Source organism: Sciurus vulgaris, assembly GCF_902686455.1.
Source record: "Sciurus vulgaris genome assembly, chromosome: 16".
Lineage (NCBI taxonomy): Eukaryota > Metazoa > Chordata > Mammalia > Rodentia > Sciuridae > Sciurus > Sciurus vulgaris.
In genome coordinates this window covers 23,792,953-23,819,623 of record NC_136477.1, presented here as the reverse complement: position 1 = coordinate 23,819,623, position 26,671 = coordinate 23,792,953, and the positions used below count along the sequence as shown (strand labels likewise).

The 26,671-nt window shown below is 45.1% G+C and overlaps 1 protein-coding gene and 1 pseudogene across 12 annotated transcripts in view; one reads left to right on the top strand and one right to left on the bottom strand.

Moving 5' to 3' along the window:
• TRAK1 (trafficking kinesin protein 1) overlaps positions 1–26,671 on the top strand; it is a 109,788-nt gene that overhangs the window by 47,022 nt on the left and 36,095 nt on the right. For 9 of the 11 annotated variants that reach the window (XM_079114124.1, XM_079114123.1, XM_079114126.1 and 6 more), the window contains 2 exons: positions 19,039–19,115; positions 24,856–24,972. In XM_079114124.1, the coding sequence (XP_078970250.1) occupies positions 19,065–19,115; positions 24,856–24,972 (168 nt within the window). In that variant the 5' untranslated portion in view covers positions 19,039–19,064. Of the gene's footprint in view, positions 1–5,042; positions 6,717–19,038; positions 19,116–24,855; positions 24,973–26,671 lie in introns of those variants that run through there. The other 2 variants (XM_079114127.1, XM_079114130.1) reach the window with 2 other exon arrangements.
• On the bottom strand, positions 24,979–26,006 carry LOC306646421 (ATP synthase subunit d, mitochondrial-like; annotated as a pseudogene). Its single transcript has 2 exons — positions 25,898–26,006; positions 24,979–25,610 (listed from the first exon to the last, which is right to left on the bottom strand). The product of its transcript is annotated as an ATP synthase subunit d, mitochondrial-like (transcript).

Genomic DNA, 26,671 nt, shown 5'->3' with positions numbered 1-26,671 from the left:
GGGGAGGCCAAGTTGTATGGCTGGACGGGTCTCAGGAGGTTTCAGGCACGGGGACAATAACACAGAGAGGGATGACAGGGAGGGGATCTCGCCTCCCATGGTGTTGGGCATTGGCATGTATGTTGCATGGTTAATCTGTCCTCTTGAACTTTTTTCTTTAAAATGATCCTTAAACCAAAAGCCTTTACGAGAGACACAATTAAGAGGTTTGCTCTGAGGGTCTGTTCCCCAGTGATGATATGTTCTCAACCCCACATGAGCCTTTAATAGGTAAGATAACTGCTTTTTAATTGAATCGGAAGTTTCAGATTGCTCCAGCCATGACTACATTTGATTAACCTGAATGATGTAACAGGCTGGGAGTTGGCCTAGTTAGCCCAAGAACTGCATAATGATCTCTTATCTGCAGATTTTTGCCCTGACTGTGGACTATAGGAGAGAGGCCCAGAGGCTTTCTCAGGGCATCTATATAAATGTGCTGAGAAACTTTACCACTGTTCCCCAGCATTACATGAAGATGCTGTCACGTTGGGTTTGTGTGCATCTTCAAATATCTTGAGTAATGAGAATGGTGGATAGTTTCCAGGGTCTTGAGAAGAAAGGGTGAATAAATTCTTCTTTTGTGTGTGTGTGTGTGTCAGGCGGGGGTTGTTAATTTTTGAAGCAGATTCCCAAGAGACAATTATAACTCCAAAAGGCAGTTACAGAGATGCTTCTTTTTGGAAGCTATCATTGACCCCTTCTAGACCTTGATGATTTGAATCTTCCATGAGCTTTTTTTTTTTTTTGGGTGCTGGGGATCGAACCCAGGGCCTTGTTCCATAAGTTTTTAAGGTAAGTGATTAAATACATTCTCAGTGTCCCATTGGCTCAGGGAGTGTTGGTTCTAGTGGAATGCCTGTCATTGACCTGTGGGTGAGCTGGGTGTGGCTGTGAAGCCTGTCGGAGTCGGGGAGAAGGTTTCTTCATATCTGGACCCAGTACTACACTGTGCTCTTGACACACTGAAATAAAGCCAGTCACTAGCCATGGCCAGTCTGGAGGGTGAGAGGAGGCCTGCTCTGCTCTGGATGTTCATCAGAAGGATTTTCTTACCTAGCAGTTCCTCAGTGGCATCTTTTGGCCTCGAGGCACCCTGACCTCTCCTTTTGCAAGAGCAAAGGAAAATGGAAGCAAAGGCTCATCCATCCAGGGATTAATAGATATCGATTACTGTTACTGTCTGAATGTGTGTTGAACAAAAACACTTGCTCTTGAGCTCTATCCCATTGTTGGGTAAAGGGGAGAGAATTGTTGGGACAAAATTTATAGGGACAACTGACATTTTCAAATCCCATTTAAAGATAGGTAGCAAAATAGGATAAAAGAAATTGAAAGCCAGAAATGATCTGGTTTAGGAAACCCACAAAAGGGGAATTTTGTGTGTCTTCTAATTTTGTGGTTATTTGTTTATACATTTCGAATTATTGGGTTCTTTCCTGGTTGTAGGCAGGTTGTCCTAGAAGTAGTATTTGCCTTTGTTTATCTTTTTAATTGCAAATCAGTAGACACACAGCATTGCTTTATACCTCCTATCATTTGGTAAACTCAGTGTGGAGTGAAACTTCTGAGAAACTTTACATACTGATAACCAAAGGTAACTAAAATGTTTTGAAGAAGATGTAAACTCATCATTTATTTCAGAGTTACTGACTCACACTTGAATTGCAATGTTAGCACTGAAAAAGTAATGTGTATGCATGAGAATAGAGATTTTGCAGGACAATTAGGACTATAAAAGTTGGAATTAAGAGGTGGCTGCTGTTCTCTCTGATCTCTGAGGTCCAGGGGAGTTCATCCCCTTTATCAGTTTTAGTTGTGGTGGTCTTGCACCCATCTCTGTGCCCCCAGCTCCTGGTAAGACTAACAGGCATAGAGCAGGGACTTAAAATAATAAGAAATGGAAGAGGCTGATTGCTTAGTACCTTAAAGTAATTTTTAGAGATTCAAAGTGGCCAGCCACCAACACAGTACGGATAGCAGTAGCCTTTGCACGATTTGCACACACTTATATTTTAAACTCAGGGATCAAACATTCCTAGTTATTTAGATTTGATGTCCTATCTATAGAGCAGGACCTTTAAAGCTTGGTAGATCATTGAACATCATCCACTTATTGAAAAATCAGATTCTCAGACTCCCTTTAGACTGGGAGAGACCTTAAGAAAACTGAATGCTTTGGGTGATTCTTTATGTCATGGAAACTGCCAGTGAGTGGAGAGCAGCCCCAGGCACCAGGGTTTGGAAGATAATACTTTAGGTCAGTTGCAGAATCTTACCCTGGGCCGGGGTTGCGGGGAGTGTGCTTATGAAGAGTGGAAGCCTTTTTATTTTCAGAAGACTTGGGTTCAAGTGCATATCCTTAAAGACTCAGATTGCATTTTGTAGTTATTCCAGGAGAATGTAGGGTGGTGGAAAGAACCCTGGCCTGGAGTCTGCATTTGAGGCCTGTTCTGCGCTTTGTGTGGCATGTGGTTTAGGCACTTCCTGGAACCTCTGCAAGCCTTTCTAAACCCAGATTCCCCCTCTGGAAAATGGGAAAGAGCCACATTGGTTGGCACCTTTGTGGAGAGGAGAAATTGCATATGTAAAGTGAATGTTGTTTTTTAAGCCTTGACGAGCCAGCTAGGCTAGTGCTTAATTTTCTTTTCTCAGAAATAGTGCTAATTGTTAAGCTCCTTAAAAAAAAAAAAAAAAAACAAAAAACAACAACAAAAAAAAAAAAACCTTTGAGAAAGGAGATGGCTTTTTGGGCAAGGTGCAGTGACTTCCTGTTCCTTGTGAGTGTTATCTCTATAATCAGACCTATTCTCCATCCACGCTCACCCTGCCCCTTTTTACAGTGTTTTAGATTTGGGTGTTGGAGCAAAAGATGAGTTTTAGTTTACAGTGATTTTTACTAAAGAAGAAACTCAGGTGGATTGTTGCAAATATTGCTCTGATGACTTCTCACTCCGCAGCGGAAGTCCGTGACCACAGGTAAGGGTGATCATGGGTTACTCGCTTGATTTCAGTGACTTCTAAAATGTCACCCGCGTTTTGAGGCGATTTCTCTAATTTTTCTGCACCTTCTTTTCCCGAGTGTCATATAGTGGAAATAGACCTCCGTTTCTTGTCTTGTGTGTATCGTGTGATGCACCCTGGGAGGTGGAGGTTGATTTTAACCTTTCCAGACACTGCATTCTCATAAATGGCTGTTCAGGTGATTTTTTTTTTTTTTTTTTAAAGAATGAAACGCAAACAGTTTTGTAATGAAACTGTTTTATAAGTGTAAGCTTTTATCACTTGCCTTGGTAGAGATAATGTCCTCCCTGTGATCTAGAAGCCAAGGACTAAGGAATTGATGAGAGGAGCTAAGTGAGCCCAGAACCCAGAAGTTTGGGAGTTGGCAGCTGTTTTTATTTATTTAAAGGGCGTAAGCCAAGTCCAGGGGAGATGACCCTCCGTCATGGGCCAGCCCTGCTCTGTGGGACCAGAGAAGAGGTATGTGAGGGAGCTGCAGAGAACACGAGGAGGGGAAAGGGCATCAGGTGGTTTAGATAAATGGATGACTAAAGAGTGGGAGTGGTGGACAAAAGATCATCACCAGCCATCGAAAGCCAACTAATAAATGCAGAAATCATGGAATGAGACATTCACCATTTGCCATTCATCCTAATAACTGCTTCAGGAAGCATCATCAAAACTGGTGGTCTCAACTTATGTCACCGCCAGATGCTTTTTAACTGGAGAAGGAAACTATGATCTTGATGGTGGAGAAACTTGCAGATGTCTCCTGAACCAAGTGGCCCCTGTAGACACTGGCAGGGATGGGACTGACCAACAGCAGGTGCCTCCTGGTAAGATGCACCGAAGAGAAAGTTCTCCCCTCTGTGGGGTCTATCTTTTTTGTTGTTGTTGTTCTTTTTAGATACACATGACAGTATATTTTGACATATTATACATATATGGAATGTATCTTATTCTAATTAGAATCTCATTCTTATGGTTGTACATGATATAGATTCTCTGTGGGGGCCTTTCTGAAAGCTCATAAACCCAGTCTATCATAAGAAAACACCAGGTCAACTCAAAGTGAGGGATAGTCTACAAAGCAAGTGGCCTGTATGTTCAGAAATATCATCGCCTTGAAACAGAGACTCAGAAATGGTCCCAGATTAAAGGAGGCTCATGGAAGCTGTCAGTTCAATGCAACACTCCATCTTGGGTTCTTTTGCCATAAAGGATATTATTGGGACAACTGAGAAAGAGCTCAGTAAGGTTGAGTTAGGTATTGACCTTGTTTCAGTGGAGAGAGAGAGAGAGAGAGAGAGAGAGAGAGAGAGAGGAGACAGCTATGGTAAAATGTCAGCATTTCTGTAACTTCAGCTATATCCAAAGAAATGCAGAATGTTCATTATTCAGTTTTTGTGGAGGTAGACAGGTATTCATGGCAATATTCTTTAAAGTATTCTGTATATTTAAATATTTTCATAATTAAAAGTCTGGTGCAAAATTTTAAATGCCATGTCCTAAATATTAATTGTGGCTGAGATAGATATAAATTGGAAGAAAGAAAGAAAGAAAGAAAGAAAGGAAGGAAGGAAGGAAGGAAGGAAGGAAGAAGGGAGGGAGGGAGGGAGGGAGGAAGGAAGGAAGGAAGGAAGGAAGGAAGGAAGGAAGGAAGGAAGGAAGGAAGGACATTCTTTGTTAAGAATACCCTCAATTTGAATTAAAAGTTGAGTAGAAACAACACGATCATGAGTAGAATCCCTGGAGGGAGTATTTTCAAATGTGTGAAATCACCTTCCGTTTTCATTTGTGTGCTTTCTGGACCAGCCTGGCACTCTGCACGCCCTATAGTCAGTCTGATACTTGCTGAATGAATCATGCACAGGTGGAGATTCTCCCCGTCTCCCTTCCCAGAGTTCAGAATAACCGACTCTCCCATTTGGAAGACCTGATTCCAATAATATCACCATCTTTAGAATTTAATTAACAAGCTCAATTCAATAACATTTGATGAAATTCAAGAATTTCTTCTGAATGTGTTTTAAAGTAAATGTTGTATTTAAATCTTACACAGTTTTTCAAAGTGTAGTTTTGAACTCCCTGCCTCTCAATTTCTTTCTGCTGTGCCTCCTTTTTTCTTCCCTAAGAAGACCATGCCTTTAACAGGATAAAATGTAGCAATCATTTTTCAGGTTCTAAAAATCTAACCAGAAAATTCATGTGTACTTAGATTTTCATTTTAGATGGGTTTTAATTTTAAATAAAATCTTTTTATTATCGTCTGGTTTTCTATCTAGAGGTACTTGTGTATGATCCTATAGAGGTAGCAATTCAATTTAGCAGATGTTTTTAGCCACCTAAGCAGAATCCTCAGCCCTAAGGATTCCAGGCTGAATGAGACAGTCCATGACCTTGTACAGAGAATTCTTTTTGATTATCTTGCCTCTGCTAAAATTTTCCCTCTTGATTACCTGGCAAGGTTACCTGAATTGCCAGCGAGGTAGAATAGTTCTCTTGGTATAGCTTTTGGGGTCAGGGAGACCTGTCTCAGTGCAGCTGGGAGATGGCTGAAGCCCAGACATTACAGAATGAGCTGCGACACCCTGAGATGCCAGCACTGGGGGCCACCTTTCAGTGGAGTGAGAACCAGCCACGCTCACTCTTACAGGCGGAATCAGGCAGGAAGGAGGAAGTGGTTTAAAGATAACACAGATGGTGGATTCCTTTCTCAGGTAACATTGTGAGATGTTAGGCTTTAGATTTTTTTCTTGTCTCGCTCTAGTAGTTAGGAAGGATCTTTATGAATCTGTGGAAACAGATTTACTCTGAGCGAGATTTATAAAATGCAGACCAGGAAAGAGAAAATGCAGTGTTATTGCTAAAGATGGACCAGGGTGAATTCAGTTTCACATAGGTAATAGTTCCCGCACTGTTTCCTTTTTGCTAAACATCAAAAGGATCACTTCCTCCCCCTGATTAGTGCTGTCAGCAGGCGGTTGTCACAGTCAGATTGATGTCAGATTCTCTAGCACACCCACAGGAAATCTCTCATCCGAGGGCTGTTGGGCAATCCTTCACCAGGGCAACTCCTCCGCTTGTGCGCCGCCTTTAGACAGGTGTACCTGCTGCGGTGTGTTTTGTATTTTCCTATCCAGTTGCTATGAAACTTCCAGGAAGCTACCATTCTTGTTGCTCCCAGGAGGGAGGGAGAAGAATCTGGAGGCGGAGAACTTGCCAGGTTCCAGTACCTGCCTGGCTAGTTCCCTGCTGGGCCGTGGGCACCTGGCAAGGTCGCCTTAGTGCGTGCGCAGCAGAGCAGCGCATTCCCATTCCAACAGGTGCTTTGCCCCGCCCTGCCCCTCCTCCGTGCTTGTGAGAGCCACCCACTTCTGGGTCCTCTGAGTGATGCACACCCCTCCACTCCAGCTGAGCCAGGGCATGTCCACTGTCCAGGCTGGGGCCCAGCCTGTGCCCCTTGGGCCTGGGCCCCGATGGCTCCTCCAGGCAGGTGTCCAAGAACTTCCCCAAGGGTGGCCCCTTAGGGCGATGTTTCTGCTTTGGGGCAACTTCAGCAATGTCCCTGAGCGATGTAGGAGGGGAAGAGGAATGTTTTGAATACGATTGCTGGGATGAAGAAAGGAAGCCCACCCATGAGCGGCAGGACAGCCTGGACAGCTTGGAAGATGGTAAATTCTGTGCTTTTCTCACATTTGATCCTTCCTCTGTTAATGTCAACAGGCTTGATGGTCCTGATTTTACTTTCCTCTTGTATATTTTTTAAATTTGAGGTATTAGAGTGCACAGATAATGTGATTTGATGCCCACATAACACCCGAGAAGCAGCTTTTGCAGCTCCCTAGAATGTCCCCACACCCCTTTCTGGCTGACCCCTGCCTCCTCAGAGACCACTCTTCTGAGTTCTGTCACCTAAAATTGGCTTGGCACTTTTCCTGATCTACGTAAATGGCATCAAGCCATGCGTATTATTTTGTGTCTCTTTTCCGTAGCTTAATTAAGGCCTTTGGTCTTTGAAATTTATCCCTTTTACAGGTATGTCCTTGTTTTTCCTTTGTGGCATTATAGCAGTCTGCTTTAAGAGTTTCAGTTGTTTTATTGTGGCTGGGTTTTAATAAGTTAATGGATAAGAAAATGAGTCATTATTAAATAAAACATGTTTTTGTGTCAGCAGTGTTTATTTTAAAAAAATGATTAAATGCTGATTTGAAATAAGGACTTTTTTTTTTTTTTTTTTTTAACTTAGAAATCCAGAAGAAAAGCCCAGGGACTGACATTGAAACCACCAGGGAGGCCACTTCAGGGCCCCATCATAGGGATGCCCCTTTACAGGGAGGAGGAGGGTGCGAAGTATAGGTGGGCCAAAGGCTGGAGTGAGTTCCTGGTCGGGCTTCTGGGGCTTTAGCCACAGTCTAGGGAAAGGGGCTTCTGGGAGCGGAGCAGGTTGAATAAGCAGGGATCGCACAGATGTCCTTTAGGACTGTGGAGGAACAATACTCAGGAGACCTTTTCAGTATTTTGCTTCAGGATGATTTGTTTTTATGTCTCAGGATAACTTTTATTTTCAAAATTATTTTTAACCAGCCACATAATAAAATTTTTTTTTTAAGTTATTATCCCAAAAATATTGTTAAGACTTCACCTCCAGGATGGTGAAGCATATTTTGTTGCAACAAAGAATAAGATTGTTACAGGCCAGAGGAGAGCAAGGGGCTCAGACCTGTAGCCCTTCCACAAAGGAGATGGTGGAGAGAAACAGAGTGGCAGGCTGTTGGGGACTGAAGGTTAAGGAGGACAAGCTTTTGTTGGGCCCATGGAAGTAATCAAAGAAAGTCTTCCCTCTTCTCTTGTAGAATGAGGCCAGCTTAGATTGAACTGGTGTGCTTCCCATCCTTTAAAGCCATGCGGGTCCACGTGTGACCTGCACCTGCATCACCATTGGAGCTTGTTAGAAATGTAGACTCTCAGGCCCTACCCTGGGCCCAGAATCGGCCTCCTAACAGGATCTATAGGAAAGCTAAACAACTCCTCCAAAGTCACATGGCTAATTAGTAGTTCCAGCCTATGCAGAATGGCTTTGGAGCCCTCTTCTTTTAACCATGATGCCAGCTAGCAGTTCTCAAACTTTGGTCCCTGGCCATTTGCATCAGCATCTCTCAGGAATTTGTGTGAAATGCACATTCTTGGGACCCAACCTAGACCTACTGAATCAGAAACTTTGGGGTGAGCCCCAGTAATCTTGAGTTTTAACATGCCCCCTGGGTGACTCCATGCACATTGTCCTGTGCATGTCCGCATCTCAGATACCAGGGTGTCTGCCTTGTCATAGAGTTCAAGGGGAGAACCTGCTCTGCATTTGCCATCTTACGATTAACAGTTATAGCCTCTTCCTTCTCTTGAGTTCCCATCCAATATCCCCTCTTTCTCCAATAAAATATTTTCAGCTATCCTGTAGGTGAAACAGTAACAATATTTTCAGAACAGTAATCTCAAAAGGAAAACCCCCTTATTGCCAACATGCTCCCCCCCACCCTTCTCTCCCTCTTTATAATGGAACTATCTCACTTTTGAGGGTTGCTTCTGGTCTGGAGGAAATCTATGATGCAGCTCAGGAAGAACACAACTTGGAAGGTTTGACTATGTGGTCAGGTTTTCTGGAAGCCTGTTGTGTATCCCAGGGCAAGCTGGGAAGGACCCTGTTTTCTGTCACAGTTACACCACCCTTATCTTGAGTTCATAGGAAGCCAATCCCTCATGTGTAAGAGGAGTGAGTAGCAAAAGCACGCATAGGGATGTGGCTGCTCTCCACTCATCTAAACTAAGTGCTTTTGTTTGAAGACTGAAGGACAAAATTAGTACTTGAGTTGCTCTGATACTTGTGAGTACAGCACAAGAGAATGCATTTCTCTCCCAGTCACCTTGTGGGGTGCAAGGCACTTGCTGACATAACCCATTTAATCTTACAGACAGATGTTGAGGTAAACATTATTCCCATTTGGCAATCAAAACACCTGAGGCTCAGCTAGGTTGACCTTGTTCGGAGTCCCTCAGTGGTAGACACAGAGCAGGGCCCTTGCCCTGCCTTGGGGGGGCCTCCTTCCACACACCCAGGCTCTTGTTCTTAGAATTCTAGACCCTCTTAGGTCCTTCCCTATTGTCATCTCCTTTAATCCTGACCTGCCAGGCAGTGAGGCTGTGCTCTGTCTCGGGAGAGGACATATTCCGGCTCTGCCATCTTCTGGTCATTGGTTGCACCATGCCAAAACCAAAATTGATCTCAAGTGCCCTGGGGCATGCTTGGAGGAGGCTGTGTTGCTTTTCCAGCCCCGTCTCCTTAGGGTGCGGTCAGCAGGGTTGACCTGTGTATGTGAAGTGATGGGCCACCCTGGAATGAGGAGGACAGGTGCAGAGTGAAGCTGGTGCTTTATTGCCTGGCAGATCCCCGTTGCTTTCTCAGGAGATGTCAGAAGGAGTCTGGTGTCCTCAGTTCTTCTCACCTGGGCACATCCAAGACTATTGCCCCATTGCTAGATGACTTGCTAAAGTTTTGGCAGATGGCCTCCAGGATCACTCAGGAGAGGACAGGATTTGAAAAGAGCATGGGGAATGGTCAAAAGAATTTACCTGGTGCTTCGGTGGTTGAGGTTCCCTGAGACTCCTGCATGGAGGAGGGAGTGTGTCCTCCTCTCTCTAAGGTGGCTGCCAGCAGCAAGGGAGTGGGCAAGCAACGGTGTTCTGCATGAAGGGCAGTTTTCCAATGCTGACCACTAACCAGAGGTGGTAATCTGGACAAACAGAGATAAAAAAATGCCCACTGGTGCCAGGAACCCAGAGCCTGTTGGAGTGCCCTGGGCCAGTGTCCTGGTGGCAGCACCTGCTGGCTAAGTTCTCCATTTGGTTCCAAGGTGAGCCTTGGGAAGCAGCACAAATAAAGCACCTTCATCCAGCTCAAGGGAGTGTTCCTGGGCTGTAGCAGGAGGACTGGGCCCTCTGGAGAATGATTGGTGTGCTAGCCCTGCAGGTGGTTGTCATACTTCAGGCCCCTGCAGACTGTGGAGTGGGACAGCCAGACCAGAGAAGGAGCCTGGGGCCTGGTGGCTTGTTAATAACGTGCGACACTGGAGGGTGCTGGGCAAGGCTTCCTGGAGGGTCATGGATAATGAAGGAACTGACCCAGTTTCTCAGTACCAACTGCAGCATGATATGAAGGTCTCTGCACATGGTTTTCATTGTCCCGGTCTCTGCTCAGGGCTTGGTTCTCCATGTCCATGGCTACTCACACAGTCCTCTGGTGCTGTCAGTTCCCCTCCTGGAGCCGGGGACAAGCATTACCTCAGTGCTAGCTCTGGGCAGAGCTTACTCATGATCTCTGCATTTTAGGGTCCCTTTGCTGATCTGCCCACCACTGGGTCTGTCTTCTGTCCTCCTGAACTTCCCAACAGCACCTCTCACCTGGCACTTCCTGCTGGCTTTTCTGTCCTATGCTAGTGTATGTGGGTGTCTTACCTTCTCAACTAGGTCAAGAATTCCTTCAGGGTAGAATTCATTATTTACTCAACAGATAACGATTAAGAGCTGCAGCTTAGGGGTCAGATTGATCAGACCCTCCCATAATAGCTCTGAGACCATGGGCAGGTGTCTAAAATGGGACAACAGCAGTGCTTTCCTCACAGGACACTGTAAACTATAAAGGAGATGATAGGCATACCGTACCGAGCCAAGTGCAGGCACATGGCTTGTGTTCAGGGTGAGCCATTTGACTGTCACCTCGTTTAATATCTCCACGATAAATGGCTACCATAGGTCAACACTGGGTGTTTCAGTCTGGGCCAGGGTCGATGATTATAGAATCTAGCAAACCTAGAAGTATATAATTATGTCCCATCTGTCCTTGAACTAGCCACTTGGTCTCTCTGTTTTGTTTAATGGGTAATCATACTTGAGTTGTGGAGTTGGTCTGGTCTTAAGTAGTACTTATAAAATACCCAGGGCAGCAGTGGCATGATGCAGATGTTCGGTACTAGTCATTTCATTTATTCCTCTCTGCCTTTTAGACAGCTTGCTTTGGTACCCTGCTCTCAGATACCAAGGCTGAGGAAAGTGAACCAGTGAAATTGCATGCTACAACTTCAGTTAATAAGGGCACCCACCAAGCAGTAAGACGAAGCCAGAGTTGTACCATGTTGCTCTCTGCTTTTGGCAAGTGGTGCTTTGCTCTTGCCTCCTGATGCAGGGGTGGGGCACTACACATGTGTGGGTGATGGCCATATAGACTGCTGTTTGGATGAGTCTGCTCTGGATTGGCCTCTGCCAGCACCATTGCCCCAGAGACCTTTGGTGCCTTTGCTTGGAAGCCAACAGGCAGAGCCACCTGAGGTGGGGACGGGTGGCAGCACTCTACTGGCTGCTAATACCACAGGTGCTTAGGGAGGCATCCTGTGATGCATCCTTCTTAGCAACTTCCTCTTTTCTTCATCTTTTTATGTCACATTGGACCTGAGCTTGATTGTCCTTTTCCAGTTGGGTTCTTTTTTTGCAGGAAGCCTTGGGGCAGGGGAAAGACTCAATAGCACACATCTTGGGGTGACAAGATGTATTCTAAGATATTTTCACCTGTCTCTGGAGGGATGGTTAGGAATGAGCTGTTTTTTGCAAGTAAAACAGATCCCACTCCCCCTCTGTCACCCCCCCCTTTTTTTTTTATTATGAGCTGTGTGCCTGTTTCAAAATGAATATCTGTGTTGATTCCTTAATGGAGGATTTGTTATTCCTAAACAGTTTGTCCAACAGCACTATTGTGGCCCAAGTAAGACTTAGTCAGGGGCTGAGGTAATAAAAGAATGTTTTTATGTTGTCAAAGGGAAGTGGTTGGAATACGGTGTGGTTTAGACATGCTTGTTTGCATGTTATTTGGTTACCTAAAATATTGAGGTATAATTGACACACTGTAAAACTCACTCATTTAAACTGGGCAGTTCAGTCAGCTACTTGAGAGGCTGAGGCAGGAGGATCTCAAGATCAAGTCCAACCTGATATACTCAGCAACAGCATGCCTGAAGATAAAATTTAGCACAAAAGGGTTGGGGATTAGCTCAGTGGTAGGACATTCTTGGTTTCAATCCCCAGTTAAAACAAAAAAACCAAAAAAACCAAAAAAAAAAAAAAAAAAAAAAAAAACCAGGTACGAAACAGCTAGAATAACTGAGACTTGGAGACTGGGAAAGGTACTTTCCTTCTTGCTAGGTCATGGGAAGAACAGGAAATTCCCTGATGGAGAAGTGGGAGAAAGACTGTCCCTATAGAAGGAAGTAGCAGTCATACTAGTGCCAGGCCAGACACCTGAGGGTGGCCTCACCAGACCTGGCTGAGCTATGGAAAAGAATGGGCGTGAGGGTTGGTGAGGTGGGAAGGGTGGATGGGCCAGGTACCGATGGCCTCTGTATGTCCTCTGTGTTGAAGCTGCTGCTTGCAGGAAGTGGCAGAGCTGGGGAAAACTTGAAAGCAGAACGGGAACTAGTTAAATGTAAAAGCACGTAGACAAGACTTTAAAGGACATCTATTTTGTAATGCCTGGAAACTTGACATGAGTGGTGACTCAGTAAAGGGAAGCTTTTTAGCTGTGGCTGTCAGGTTCTGCACCTCCACCCTCCACCTGTGACAATAAGGACAGACAATAAGTATTAAGTTTCCTTCCTGGAGGGTCCAAGGCCACAAGAAATGATGCTCTTTCATTTTGAAAACTGCTGCTGGTCAGATTGAAAGAGGGCTCATCCACTGACTTGTGGGCCACTCATTTTTCTGACACCTAATTACCAGCTCTGCCTGGTCTGGGCATATCAGAAATCCTAGAGGCATATGTCTGTTTTGAAAGTTTATTCAATATGCATGTAGTTTTTATAATAAAAATTAAAATATAATAAAATGAAACAAATTCTAAGGTGCAGATGATCAAAGGGAAAATTGGATAGAACTTGGATTCTAAAAAACAAATGGAAAAATCCTCTTTTAATTAAAGAAATGACCTATAAGCCAAGTAGAACACAAACAACCCCAAATGTAAACATATGGGCCGTCAGGAATATTTGTGGGTATGGTTGCCGGGTCTTTGAGTTAGAAGGAGACAGTCAGGGTCAGAGATGTTTTTATTTTTATACTCAAACACACACACATATACATTTATGAATGGATTGGCTGTGTAAATTATGGACTTATTCACTTAAAAATATATAGATGCGTCACACTGACATCAAGAGGAGAAACGTTATCTGAATTAGCTTAAGAGATGATGAGAGTATAACTAATTAGAACAAATAAAAAAGTTTTAAAAGGAGGTGATGAGTGAACGAGGAGTGAGGTCTTCAACTCTGATTTCTTAAAGACCACAGGTAGGGTCGAAGCATCAAGGGGGCTTATCCGGCCTGTTAATGTGACACGTGACATGGAGCTGCGGTTCCTTAGGAGAGCAGGTTGCTGGGATGGAGCCGTGAAGTCCCCTGCTTGGGTATCAGCTCTGGCTACTGCAGATAGCCCTTCCACGGCTCCTGCCCTGCACCCCAGTGTCCCCCCATCACTGCTGTCTCCTTCTCTTGTGGGGTTTGCACCCGGGCCCTCACTCCCAGTCACTCCTGAGCTTCTTATCGGCCGGGGCTCCTTGGCCTTGAGCAGGGACTTGTTTCTACTCAGGGGCCTGTACACGTAGGTATTTAAGAAATTTTTTGGCTATCATCTCATGCCAGCGAGTGGAAGTTGGAAAATGGGCACCAGCATCTATTCTCAAATTCGTTTGGGGCAACTTGTATCCAAGTTGCACTACTGATTGTTGAACTAAAATGCCCCTCAGAACTGGGCCCCCCACCCCAACCAGTTAGCTGTGATAGCCCAATCACACGTCTCCCTCCCTCTGTCTGCCTTCCCAAGAATGAGCACTTGGTTCTTGCCTCATTTCAAAGTAGATTCTGCCAACTGGAAAGGAGCCCTTCCAGCACCCAGTCGTGATGCTGGCGGGAGGAGGGGAGGGGTCCTGCCACTGTGGGTTGTGGTGAGGCCTATGCCTGGCACATCTTCCCACAGTGATGTGACTGTCTCAGTGCCCTTGATTTCACTGGGCAGCCCCATCTTGCTTCTGACTTGTCATGTGCCCATCTCAAAAGGGGACATCAGACAGACTTCCTGTCCCCTTCGTCTAGCGAGAGGTGCAGATCCTGTACTTTGTCATTTACCTCTTGCTTTATCTGATCTCACAAATATCTCAGGGAAAGAACCTGCTTCTCTATTCCGCTGCCAGACAGGACTTGCCTGGACTAGTCCAGCAGCCTGGACACTAGTCACTCCAAGTTGCCTTGCATCTCCTCCTCCTGGCTTCACACTCAAACCAAAATGTTTTCTAAAATACAAACCTCACATTGACACTTTCCCTTTGAAAAACCCTGTAGTGACTTTCCGTTATCCCATGACAAATGTTCAAGCTCTGTAAAGGGACTTGCCAGACCTCGAACCCTCAGCCACTTGTTCCTGGCTGCTCTGTTTCCCTTGCACCCCAGGAGGGCAGGTGACCTGTCTCTTTGGGCACAGAGCCTGGTAATGATAATGGATGCTGTTTAGGGTTAGTTCACTAGTGCTAGAGGCTACGTAAGTATATTGTGTATCTACTTGATGATCTAGGCAGGATACGTTTAACTTCTTATTCTGGGATTTGGACCTTAACGTTTGTGTATTAAGTTATTATAGAGGTTTGTAGTTGTTCCTTTACTTTTTTTTTTTTTTTTTTTTTTTTTTTTTTGGTGGAAGTGAGTTTTTTCGGTAGCACTCCCTGGGTCAGAAATGGAGCTTCCATTTGAAACACTATTCCTTCAGAGAGAGAAACTTGGCCACACTTTGTTGTAGATAGAGTGTCTAGAAAGTCAGTACTTGAAAAGCACAGCCTGTGCTTATCTTATGCTCTAATGGCGTGGTTTATTGTTTTCCCAGCCTCATTGGTCTCAGCCCTACCCCCTCACTTCTTGGAAGAGGAAACCCAAGACCCAGCTATTAAGAGGCCTGCCCAGGCCTCGTGGCCTTGTCTCCTGTGAAAACCTTACACCTCAAAGTCAAGACTCTTTCTCCCTCCAGTACCACCAGTGCTTCTTGCTCTGTTCACACACATCCCGAGCGAGCCCTGCTGACTGGTTCCAGCCCTGGCCTTGTTCTTGTGTCCTTTATGGCTTCCTGTTTTAGTCCAGGAGCCAGACTGGCCTAAGATCAGTCCCTGCAGTGCAGCCTTATTCTCTGTGACCTGAGTTGGGTGCTTAAGTCTGGGTTCTCGACATCTCAGAGCCTAGGCTTTCTCATCTGCGAACTCATTGCTGTCACAGCGCCTGCTCTGCAGGGTTGCTGTGAAGGTTCAATGAGAAGGAATATCACATCCCTAGTCACGGCATTGGGGCACTGTAGGTGTTAGCCGCCCCTGCTGGGATGCTGTTCTTGTGCATTTGCTATTTGCTAGCTGTGTGGCATTGGGCAAGTTATTTACTGTCTCTGGGCCACAGTTTCTCACTTGTAAAATGGTGTTAGCACAAGTGCCCGGCCTGCCTGGTATTGCTCTGAGGATTACGAGAGAATCCCCACAGAGGGTTGTGAATATCCCTGGTCACAGACGTGTGCTCAGTGGATTCTGCTCTGGTGATGGATAACCTGAGCACTTTGAGTTGACCCACATACCCTGTAGGAAGGTAGGTACCAAACATCACACTGCACCCCAGGAAAGTGTACATTTATTATCTGTCAAATTTTTTAAAAATGTTCTGTTGCTGCTGGTATAAATTTCTCTTAAAATTAAACTCACAGACTATCCTAGGACCTTATACTGTGGTTGACTGTATATATTCCTGAAAAGTATTTTGGATAATTCCCCCTGCCATGGTTATTATATATTTTTTAAAGCACACACATACACACACACACACACAACACTAAAATTTGTGATCCTATCCAACTGTTCAATTTTTTGTGACCATCCTTAATTTTTTTCTGAGTACTATAAATTTGTACATCTCTCCCCCCATTGGTATAATATGTATTTTTAAAACCATAACTGGAATAATATTCCAGTTGTACTTGGCTTGCAATAGGCAGGTTTTCATGTACACCTCTGACTTTAGATTCAGTCAAAGGTCTTGGCACTTATGGGGGCCCCTGTGCCCTGTCCCCCCTCAGCTGTAGCTGTGCCATCTGGGGTGTGAAGGGGCACCCCTAGCCACCTTTCACTACATGTGTTGTGACAGTGGGTATCTGATAAAATGATGCTAGGAAGACCATTGGTGTACCTGTGCATTTTGTTGGGTTAAATTGCTAAGGTATTTTAAAGCTTTTTGAAATTATCTTTGTGCAAGGGATTCTTGCGGTGGTGGTTATGTAAACCTGCACAGGCTGGAGAATGTACAGTTTTATGTACATCTGGTCAGACATAGGTGCACTTGCTTGTGCGCGCGAGCGCACACACACACACACACACACACACACACACACACACACACACACACATAACTGGGGAAATCTGAGTAAGATTCATGATTGTATCAATGTTAGTATTCCCTTTGTAGTATCATGTGATAATTTTGCAGAATGTTACTGATACCGCCGTTTACCGGTGACGAGTTCTGCTCCTTCTAATGTTGAAGATTGAACACTAGAGAAGCACGCCAAGGCAAGCATATTAAGCAGGTTTTATTTAAAGCTAATAATACAGACTTCTCCCAGCAGGGAGAAGGGGGCCATGGCTGATGTTCAAAAGTCCCAAGAAGTGAGGCACCCTACATCTTTTATAGGTTAAATTCTCTTTTGTTCTCCAGTTCTCTCCCCCCTTATCTCTCCTTCCTGCCTAGTGACTAGGCCTGGTTTTGCATTAAGTGAGAAGCCATGGGCAGGGGGAGGGACAAGGTGATTCAGGCAGGCAAGGGCCCAGGGGGCATTAATTAGCAGCTTCTTGCCTACAGTTCTTGATAAAGGCAGGTAAATTTGGTAATCAATGGGCTCCGGAGATCCTTGACATTCCATTCTTCCAGGGGCAGTCTCCAACTTCCAGAGGTAGATGATTTTATGGCCATTTCCTCGATTTGACCCGATCCCCTATTTCTACACTAACTACCTGTTACCAATTCTGGCTTCATTACCACTGAGGGAAACTGACTCAGGGGAATGCAGGATCCCTTGTGGTATTTCTTATAACTACACGTGGTTACATGTGACTGACTATGAGTAACTACAGTGATCTTGGTTCACAAACTTAGCTTTAAAATTTTAAGTGTAATCTCCGGATAATGGAATGCTAGAGAAATAGCAGCTGAATCTTGTTCTAGAAGGACATGACAGCTAAGCAGGAGGAAAACTAATTCCTGGTGGTGGTGTAGGAATCTTCACAAAAGGATTTCTTGTGCCCTGGAGCTGATGGACTATCTAGGGCAATTTGAACTGGACTTCATCTGCATCAAATTAGAGTCTGGTTTTAACCCACTCTTATAAATGTCCTTTGCCATTCCTTACCTGGCTACTGTGTCTGAGGCAAGGGGAAGGGAAGTGGTTCAGGCAGTGAGCTTCCCTGTAGCAGTCAGGGGGGATCCTGCCATGGAAGTGCTGAATGGAGGGCAGGAGGCAGAGGGCCAGGCTCCTGGCTTGGGGGCTCAGTCTTGTAGGTTTCAGATTCAGGACCAGATTTCAAGCCTCCTCCTTAAGCTAGAAAATCATTCCGACAGCTCAGATTTCTCTGAGCTCATTCTCTAGGATGATCTCTGCTTGCATTTAATAAAATATTTACAGACCTATTGAATTCCAGTTGCAGTTTGCCATTAGTAAGGCCACTGAATATGAGTTACTAATACACTTCAATTCCCAAATGCCTTTCTTGAGCTGTTACCGAATGTGGACCACTATGAAAGCATTCACTCTTAACAGAATTATTCTCCAGTGTCTTAGTTACAAAGCATTACTAAGAAGTTTTATTAAGCACCAAAGTGACAGGGTTCAAAAAATTGGCACTTTGGTCCTGAATCCATTTACATTCACTCTTTCCCCTGCAGAGGAAAACCTGTGCTACCTTCTCTGTTTGTTGAACTACAAATCAATTCCTTGCCACTGATTTAAAATAAAACAACCCTGAGAATTTTTGGCAGACTAAGGCCTTCTTTCCTTTCACAACTCTTTCCTTCAATAAAAGGAGAACAAAGACACATGGTCCTAAAGCAGCTTTGAGCAGCCTCTAGGGCCACAGTAAAGTGTTTGTGTAATGAAACCACACTGTGTGTGTGTGTGTGTGTGTGTGTGTGTGTGTAGCAGTAGCAGCAATAGTAGTAGTGATTTTGGTGCAGATTTTTTAAAAAAATCTCTTTCTCTCTATATATATCTCTATCTCTCTATAGCTATCTATCTATCTATCTATTGATCGATCAATCGATCCATCTTCTATGTATGTATCACCCTAGTTTCCTGGTATGAATGCTGGTTGCATAGCCTTAGAATTGAGGTCATTTGGGAAGGAGGGGCCTGTACCATTATGAAATTACCAGTTAAGATTGTGTTCAGTAATTAAACTAATAGCTGCTTCCTGAAAGCTCCTGCTCTGTCCATGTGAATCTGTGCAGTCAGTAGATTCTGGATCCTGTGGGTCTATCTGGAAATTCACTCATGGGGGCTGTGCTGCTGACCCCCTCCATATTCTCTTCAGTTTGCCGAGTTTGTATGAGGCCAGACCATCAGACCTCACCTTGAGGAGGAGCACACATGCAATATCAGGGCTTCACAGGGACTCAGTGGCACTCTCCCTCACACAAACCTGAGCCTCCCCACTGGACCTGGGACATGGAACCCCAGGGGTGCTGAGTACAGTGTGGGTTGAACCCAGCAAAACCTACGACCCTTTGTGCCTAATAGGCAGAGAAAACTTTAGGGCCACCGTTTTAGATGTACCATTTGTTGGGTGGGGTTGTGGTGCCACAGTCTCACTGTGACTTCTGTTTCTTACAGTTTTATGTGCTGAAAGAGTTGGCCAGATGACTAAGACATACAATGACATAGATGCTGTTACTCGACTTCTTGAGGAGGTAAGTATTCAGGGGAAGGCAAAAAGGGTTGCTTATAATTGATCAGTTATAATTTATATTGATTAGTGCAAAGCTTACTGTCTGTGTCAGTGAGGAGTCTCAGAGATTGGGTCTCCTTGGGGTATAATTTAATGGCTTTACTTTTTGAATTAGCACTTATGTAGGTGACCTTGGTAGCTGCAGTTTTTAGCAGGTATTTTAGGTTTTTAAAGGAACATATCATTGACATAAAATATGTTAGCATTCAAATACTTGCTAGAATACCCAGTTTAAGATTTGAGCACTGCTAAAATATATTTTAAATCTATCCACAAATGTCAGAAAAATACATCATTACCCTGTCTTCCCAATGTATTTTAAATTTTTGCTTATATCAGGCTAGTGTGATATTACAGTGTCACCATGGGAAGAAGTAAAATAAGTGTGGCAAGAATAATCCAGGAAAGTTGCTTAGGATCAGGCAACTAAGTGAGGACTGATTCTCAGTTTCTTCTGAGTGTTCCATTGGCAGGTGAGAATTGAGATCCGAAGGCCTCAGAAACAGGAGTGTGATGTGTGTCCTTAGGCCTCGCCTGGGCTGGAGCCGGTAGGGTCTTAGCTAATATTTGCTGAGTGCCCAAACTACCCCACCACCTCTAAATCCAGCCTTCAGTGGACAGGTGCTAGCTTTTAGCCCTGTGTTCCTGCTCTAGACTCTAGAATGACTTCGGGCTTCTGAGTGTTCATTCGCACCTTCCCTGGGAAGAGAGTAGAAAAACATTGGAAACAGAAATCGTTGTTACCATTTTGAGGCTCTGGGAAGACAAGGTTGAAACCTGGGTGGGACCTGGGCAGCAGTGGTGGGACCCAAGGCTTTTGCAAGGGCCCTTTGTTCACCTGTTTTCATGTCTCTGTCTTCCTGTGTTTCTCCCTTCTGCACAACCAGCCTCCTCACACCTGCCCTGCAACATACTCCTGTCTCATTCTCCTGAAGGGGAAGTTGCAAACTTCTCAGCTCTATATAAATGATGTCAGAGTTTGCTTCTATGTAACTGGGCATTGGGGAAAGCATTGTGGGGCCCTGACCTTCTGCTGTTTGGGGCATCCAGTGGCAGCCATCTTGATGGTGAGCATTGGGCATGTGGCAGGCTTGCATGGTTGACCCCACTGACTTTAAACCTTAGATGTAATAGATCTTTGATAAAATATCTGTCTCTTATCATGCTTACTATTTGGGATAAACCCAAACTGAGAGCTGAGTGTTGTCTACAAGCCATCTCATTAATTCTGTAGTAGCTCTCAGAAGTCAATACTGCTGTTTCCCCCATTTTACATAGAAGGAACCTGAATCTGATGGGACAGGTACCAAGATTACTTGGCAGATTCCCAGTCCTGGCCCTTAGCCCCCGTGCATGGGACTGTTGCTCTTGAGAGTTGTGTTTGCTGTCCCATGTAGTCTTTGTTAATACAGTTGCCATTGGGACATTTTCACTCAGGAAATGTGACCTGGGCACTGCAGCCCCTGGGTGTGTACTACCACCCCTAGATGTGCATTGCCACGGTCCTTGATGTGGCTCGTCTGAGTTGGCAATGCTGTGTAGGTATATGCTCCACAGGGCATGGCCCTGCTCTCTGCTAGGACATTCAAGGACCACTTTTTTTTTTTTTTTTTCTTTTTTCTTTCTTTATCTCTTTTTCTTGAGGGGGAGGAGAAGGAGGAAAAGTTTAGTGGGGGCTCCTGGTATCAGAGGTGTCAGTCCATAGATGGCTGACTCTGTTGCTCTGGGCCCTAGTGAGGCAGAACATCATGGTGGAAAGAAATGGAGGAGGGAAGCAGCTCCTTGGCCACAAGGAAGTAGAGCCAGCATAAGGACCATTTCAAAGGAGCCAAGAACACAAGTTATTTTTATGTAGATAGTAGGTATCAATAATCCACTTCCCCCCAGTTTATTTCCTGATGAAAAGTTTGCTGTATAAAGAGTATATAGTCTCTTTTTTTTTTTTTTTTTTAAATTGAGTTGCTGGAAAGAATATTGGTAGGGCAGTTTTTCACATGGCTTTTTGTTGTGCCTTGTTTTATTTTTAAAGGGTTATCATGTTTTTATCTCCGTGTTTTATATATAGCAACACCATTTTGTTCTTGCCCTGATAAGAATCCCAGCTGAATTGACTGCCTTTCTCTGGAAGCAGTTGGGTTAAAGTCTAGCTGCACTAGTCATGTGACAGTTGCACGGTGCTGTGCTTTTTACTGGCCTTTGGCTCTTTCCTCTGCTCCTTTGTGTTGGTTTGCATACCAGCCACATGCAGGCTGGTGCTGGGAACTTGACAGGATGCTGAAGCATAGCCCTTGAGTGTAGATGGTGTGCTCCTGGTTTAAGGGGAAGAGGATGCTGCAGCTTGCCCTGGTTCCCTGCTGTCGGGAATATACCTTTGGGCAGAGCTCGCCTCCTCCCCAGTTCTGAGAGAGAGGTTCCACAGTCCCCTTAGTCATGCTTTTATCCTAAAATTGGTGAATGGGATGAGTCAGCTGCTAAGCGTGGGAGGCAGGCCGTTCCTTCTCTAGTGGGCACACCTTCAGCGTCAGCGCAGGGTTTCTTTACAAGACCAAAGGCTGAGTCCAAGCTGCAGTCTTCAAAAGCAAAACACAGCAAAGCGTAGCCAATGGGAGGGAGAGCGCCACCTTGCCTCATTTCCCACACGGTTAAGAGGACTAGATTTTCTTAATAACTTATTATTTCCAGGAGCCTAAATTATTTGTAGTCTCTTATTCCTCTTATCGTAGTTTAACCCAATGGTCATTTCCTAGCTGCTTTCCTGAATTTAGAAGCAAACATTTGTCATATGTTAGTTGGTAGTAAGAAATGGGAGCTTTTTTTTTTTTTTAATTCTTATAATTCTCTCCAAGGAAACTCAACCAGCCTGATGCCTTAGTAAAACTAGAGCAAAAAGACTAGAGATGCTATAGTAACTTTGTAAGTGTTTTTCATTTCATCCATAAATATTTGTACTATAACTTCCTCTTTTATTTTAACCAGCAGAGAATGTTCTTTATAATGACTATAGAGATAAGCTTTCCTGTGTGCGGCCACCCGCCCTCCATAGAGCCAGGAGAGGCAGGAGGCCCCAGGGCTGGGGTTGGAGGTGTGATCGTAGGGCAAAGGCCTTCCTGTTGAGCTGGCCACTCCACTTTTTTTTTTTTTTTTCCCCACTCTGCCTGTCCCCATTGCTCTTAGGTGCTGGCCCTCATTGCCCTGGGAAGCTGTCCCTCCTTCTTCAGGTGCCCTGGCAGTGCCTTGCCTAACCCGCCTTCAGCATTGTAATTTTACTTGATTTGTCTGCAGGGAAATGAGCAGACAAAATGTGGCTAAGGTGTGTGCAAAGAGTCTATGCTTGCTGGAACTCGGCATCCTGGAAAGCAGTGTGGAACAGGGAGCCGGAGAGTGAGCTGATGGACGTTAATTAAGCACTATTGGGCACTCAGTCGAAGAGCTTGTTCTAGCAGGGAAATTTAATAGACTTGAGTTAGATTTATGGAGACCTTGCTTCCACAGAGAAGTGTCCTTGGTACTGCAGTTTTAGCTGAGTGCGAGAGGTCTGAAACTACTTGGACTAGGTGCCGAGACGCTTGAATACCACGCAGGTTCCCTCATACACAGTTCTTTGAATTCTTTTCCTTGGGTACCAAATAAACACAACTGTTGAGTCTGAGAATTGACAAAGGGATGTGAGGTGAGGAACCTTCCTGGTAGATGCTGTGGCCAGCAGGGACAGATGCACAGAGATGAGCATTGGGCAGAGCCGTGGTGTCCCCTTGGCTGCATGGATGAATCCTTTCCACATGTGCCGAGTCTCTAGGTGGTAAGGGAACAGTGGGGAAGTGTCAGTTGTAGGAATGGTTAGAGTGCATTTCCAGCTCCCTTGCTGTGATACCCAGCTGGATTCTGGCACAGTGGGGACCCCAAGAGGGAGCCAAGTTACGCTGATTGAGTCTTCCTGAACTGTACTGCGATTCCAGGGGCCATGCTTAGGATTCAGTGAAACCCCCATAGTTTGCAAAGTGGGCACAATATTGCCGCACACAGTAAACTGGTGGCTATGTAAGACATTAGAAATAAAAGCTGCTTGTTCCTTTGGTCATACAACTCAGTCATAAAGCTAGATTTTTTTCAAAGCTCTGTAAGTTAGCCTGCCCCTGGCTCTACCCACCATTTAACAGACAAGGGGATTGGGCTCCTGGGCTGTTCAGACTGTTGTACTCAGCTTAGGACGGCTCACCTAGAGCACTTGAACTGATGACCAGTGCCTGCTGTAAGAAACACAGTTTAGGGACCAGGGCATGGCTCAGTGGTAGAGTGAGTGCTTAGCATGCACGAAGCCCTGGGTTCCATCCCCAGGACCAAAGAAAAGAGAAAAGGATTGTCTCAGGTTGTGCCCCAGTACTCACAGAGGTAAATATGCAATAAACACACATTTAAACATGAAATAGTGCCCTTATCATGTGCAGGCACGCTGATATTTTCAGTTTTGTGCTGTTGCTTTTAATTCAAAACAAAATGCTGGTTACTGAATGATGACTCAAATGATTTCTCAACCCACCTAGGGGTTATAAGATGTGATTTGGAAAAAGTAATCCACAGTGGACCTGATGCTGGTGAAACCAAAACCATTTGCCTCAGGCCACGTTGGTGGGTAATAGTGCGTATTAGATCAGAAACTAGGGACTCCTCTCCAGCTTTCTTTTCTCTACTCCAAACTACATGTTCCCATGCTTTCAAAATACTGGCAAACAGAGTAATTAGCATGGACTGCTACTGTGATGTGGTTTCCCAGAACCCCCCTCACCTCGCCAACCCTCCCACCCACTACCACCTAGCAGTGGGCAAGAGGAGTTACCATAGTGGCAAGGATGGATGCTGTGGGGATCATAAGTGTGAACTCAGGGATGGCATCTGTCCACCATCTGGGGCATCTTTCTTCTCACATAGACAGCCGTGTCTTTATATGCCAAACAGGATTTTCTACCATGTGTGGCTCTCTCTAATTGAGGTCACTGACTGAACGATCAGAAAATTCTGTGTCTGAACACAATACCTCTGAAGTAGGGCGATTCTGTGCATCATCTCTGCATTCTGGAAGATCGTTGTTTGTTTTTAATAAAGCCTACGTATCTTCTCCTAAGCAAAACACGAAACAGCAAACAAAACGGATGTAGTTGTGTCTCAGAGTGACTTTAAACGTTTTCGTTTCATATGAGGCAAAAATAAGGAACTCAGCATGTTCCAACCTGGTAAATGGTAAAGAGGCCACCCTACCTGTGCCAGATCTCAACTGCATTGTGGGAGCATTTTAGAACTTCTTTATTCATTTTACAAAGAATTATTGGCGGTTTCCACGTGCTGAGCCTGGCAGTACAGCAGCCCAGTGGCAGGTAGAGAGAAGCTTTATCAATGATTGCATGAACACCAAAAGCAGTTGTGAAGAAGTGTTTTGGGAAGCATTATTCCCCCTGTGGGAGCAAAGATTTGTTTTCATCCGATCTTCAGGCTTGCCTTTGGTTGCTTGATGTCTGGGTAGCTCTCACACACATGTGGGCAGAGTTTACTCCTCTTTAACAGGCATCAAATGCTGACACAGATGGTGAAGTATTAATTCTTGTTATTTCTGGATGCCCTTGTTTTCATCACTTGACATGGAGCCCTATTGGCTCCTCCAGGACATGTGAGTTTTTTTGAATCCCTGTTCTCCCTCTGGACTTTTGTAGAAAGAGCGGGATTTGGAGTTGGCTGCACGCATCGGCCAGTCATTGTTGAAGAAGAACAAGACCCTAACGGAGAGGAATGAGCTGCTGGAGGAGCAAGTCGAACACATCAGGGAGGAGGTGAGAAGCGAGGTGGAGGGAGATGGGTTGAAGAAGCCCTCCTGCATGAGCTACCAGACCCAAAGCAGGGCTCCTGTTCAGAAGTGGCCTCCTGGAGGCTGGAAGCTGGTGTCCTGAAGTTCTTTCCTTTTTTTTTTTTTTTTTAAATAATAATTATTTTTAAGGTCCAAAGCTTGTAATGCAAGGGCAGAGGCTTTTTCCTGCATTTAATGTCTATAAATTCTCAATGGACTGGTGAGACCAATAGGGATACTCCTTCTTGTCTAATTTGGTTTCTGGGAAGACTTCACTGAAGTCCTTAATGGTCATCTGATCAAATGGAATTATGTTCTTCATTTTCTCCAGCCATTTCTCCTATTCTTCAGTCCTGGCCTGCCCAGTATATTTGTCCTCTGGCATAGGAACCTTCAGGGCATTAAACTTCTTTTCAAAGTCATCCGCCACGTCTGCCTTGGCAACACTGGCCTCGTTGTGAGCCCAATCGATGGCTGCTCAGGCAGAGTAGCCAACCGAGAGGGGAGGGTTCATTCCAGGCTTCAGAGAGTTAGCAATAGCCTTTTAGTTTCCGGGAATAATCTCCCCAAAAGCTACCCAGTCAATGGTTTCTAGAGCAAGTTTGCACCCAGCCTTCTTGGGATCTTAGTGAACACCAGACAGACTCTAGGCTGGGAGCCCAAGTTTTTCCTCTGCCACCTCTGCTGCCAGGAGGACCCAGAGCTGGACTCAGACAAGGTGTACTCCGCCCTCAGGTCCCCCAGGCCTATGGACTCCCAGGTTTCTCCTGGTCAGTCTCCCGGGTCCTGGGGCACGCTCCTCACGGGCAGGTGCTTGGGCCAGGGCCTTTTCCCCTTTCTGCCCTCTGGGCCACTCTAGGCACGTCTTTCCTTTTCTCAGACATCATGGACGAGTCTCTCAGGGTAGGCACGGTCATCAGTTGACCCGTAGCACCCTGTCACATGGGCAGGTTGGGCATCAGGGACCACCACAGTCCTCACCCTCTCAAAGTCCAGACTCCAACCACGGAGCTGCTCCATGCTTGGCAGAAGCCACACAGGCCAACACAACAGTGAGGGTCGCTGAGCTGGAGAAGGACCCTGCAGGGAGGCCAGCTCCTGCTGCAGGGGAAGGTGGTGACTGGCATCCATCCTTGTAATGTAATTTCATGTGTATCGGAAAAACAAAAACAAAAACAAAACAAAAGTAGCCTGTTGTTTTCATGGAAGAAACCCTGTTATTTTCATGTTGCCCATGTTGGATGATGACTCACTGGCAACAGGAAAGGCATGAAATGTAGACTTACCCTAAGAGGATGAGGAGAACGATGCCTGTTTTCTGAAACAATGTGCTGTGGCCAGGAGGAGGCGGGCCATGGGGTCAGCCAGAGCTGCTGGGATGGGAGGGGAAGCTGAGAGCCAGGCCCAACGGGGTGACTTCTTTCCTGTCACCTCATTTCCACAGTGAATTTTGACCATGAAGACTCTCTTCCTTCTGGTTTCATCTCTCTTATTTTTCTGTCAGGAACTTTCTTCTTGGGAGTGGATGTCCTTACTCATGTCCCTAAGATGTAATCAGATTTTTTTTTTCTCCCTGAAGCCATTTTCAACCTGTCACTGTCTGGGTTTAATGATGATTTTAATTAGATGAAGTAGAGTTGTCACGCTATAAGAAAAGATTTAATCTCAGGCTGTCTTTAAAGATA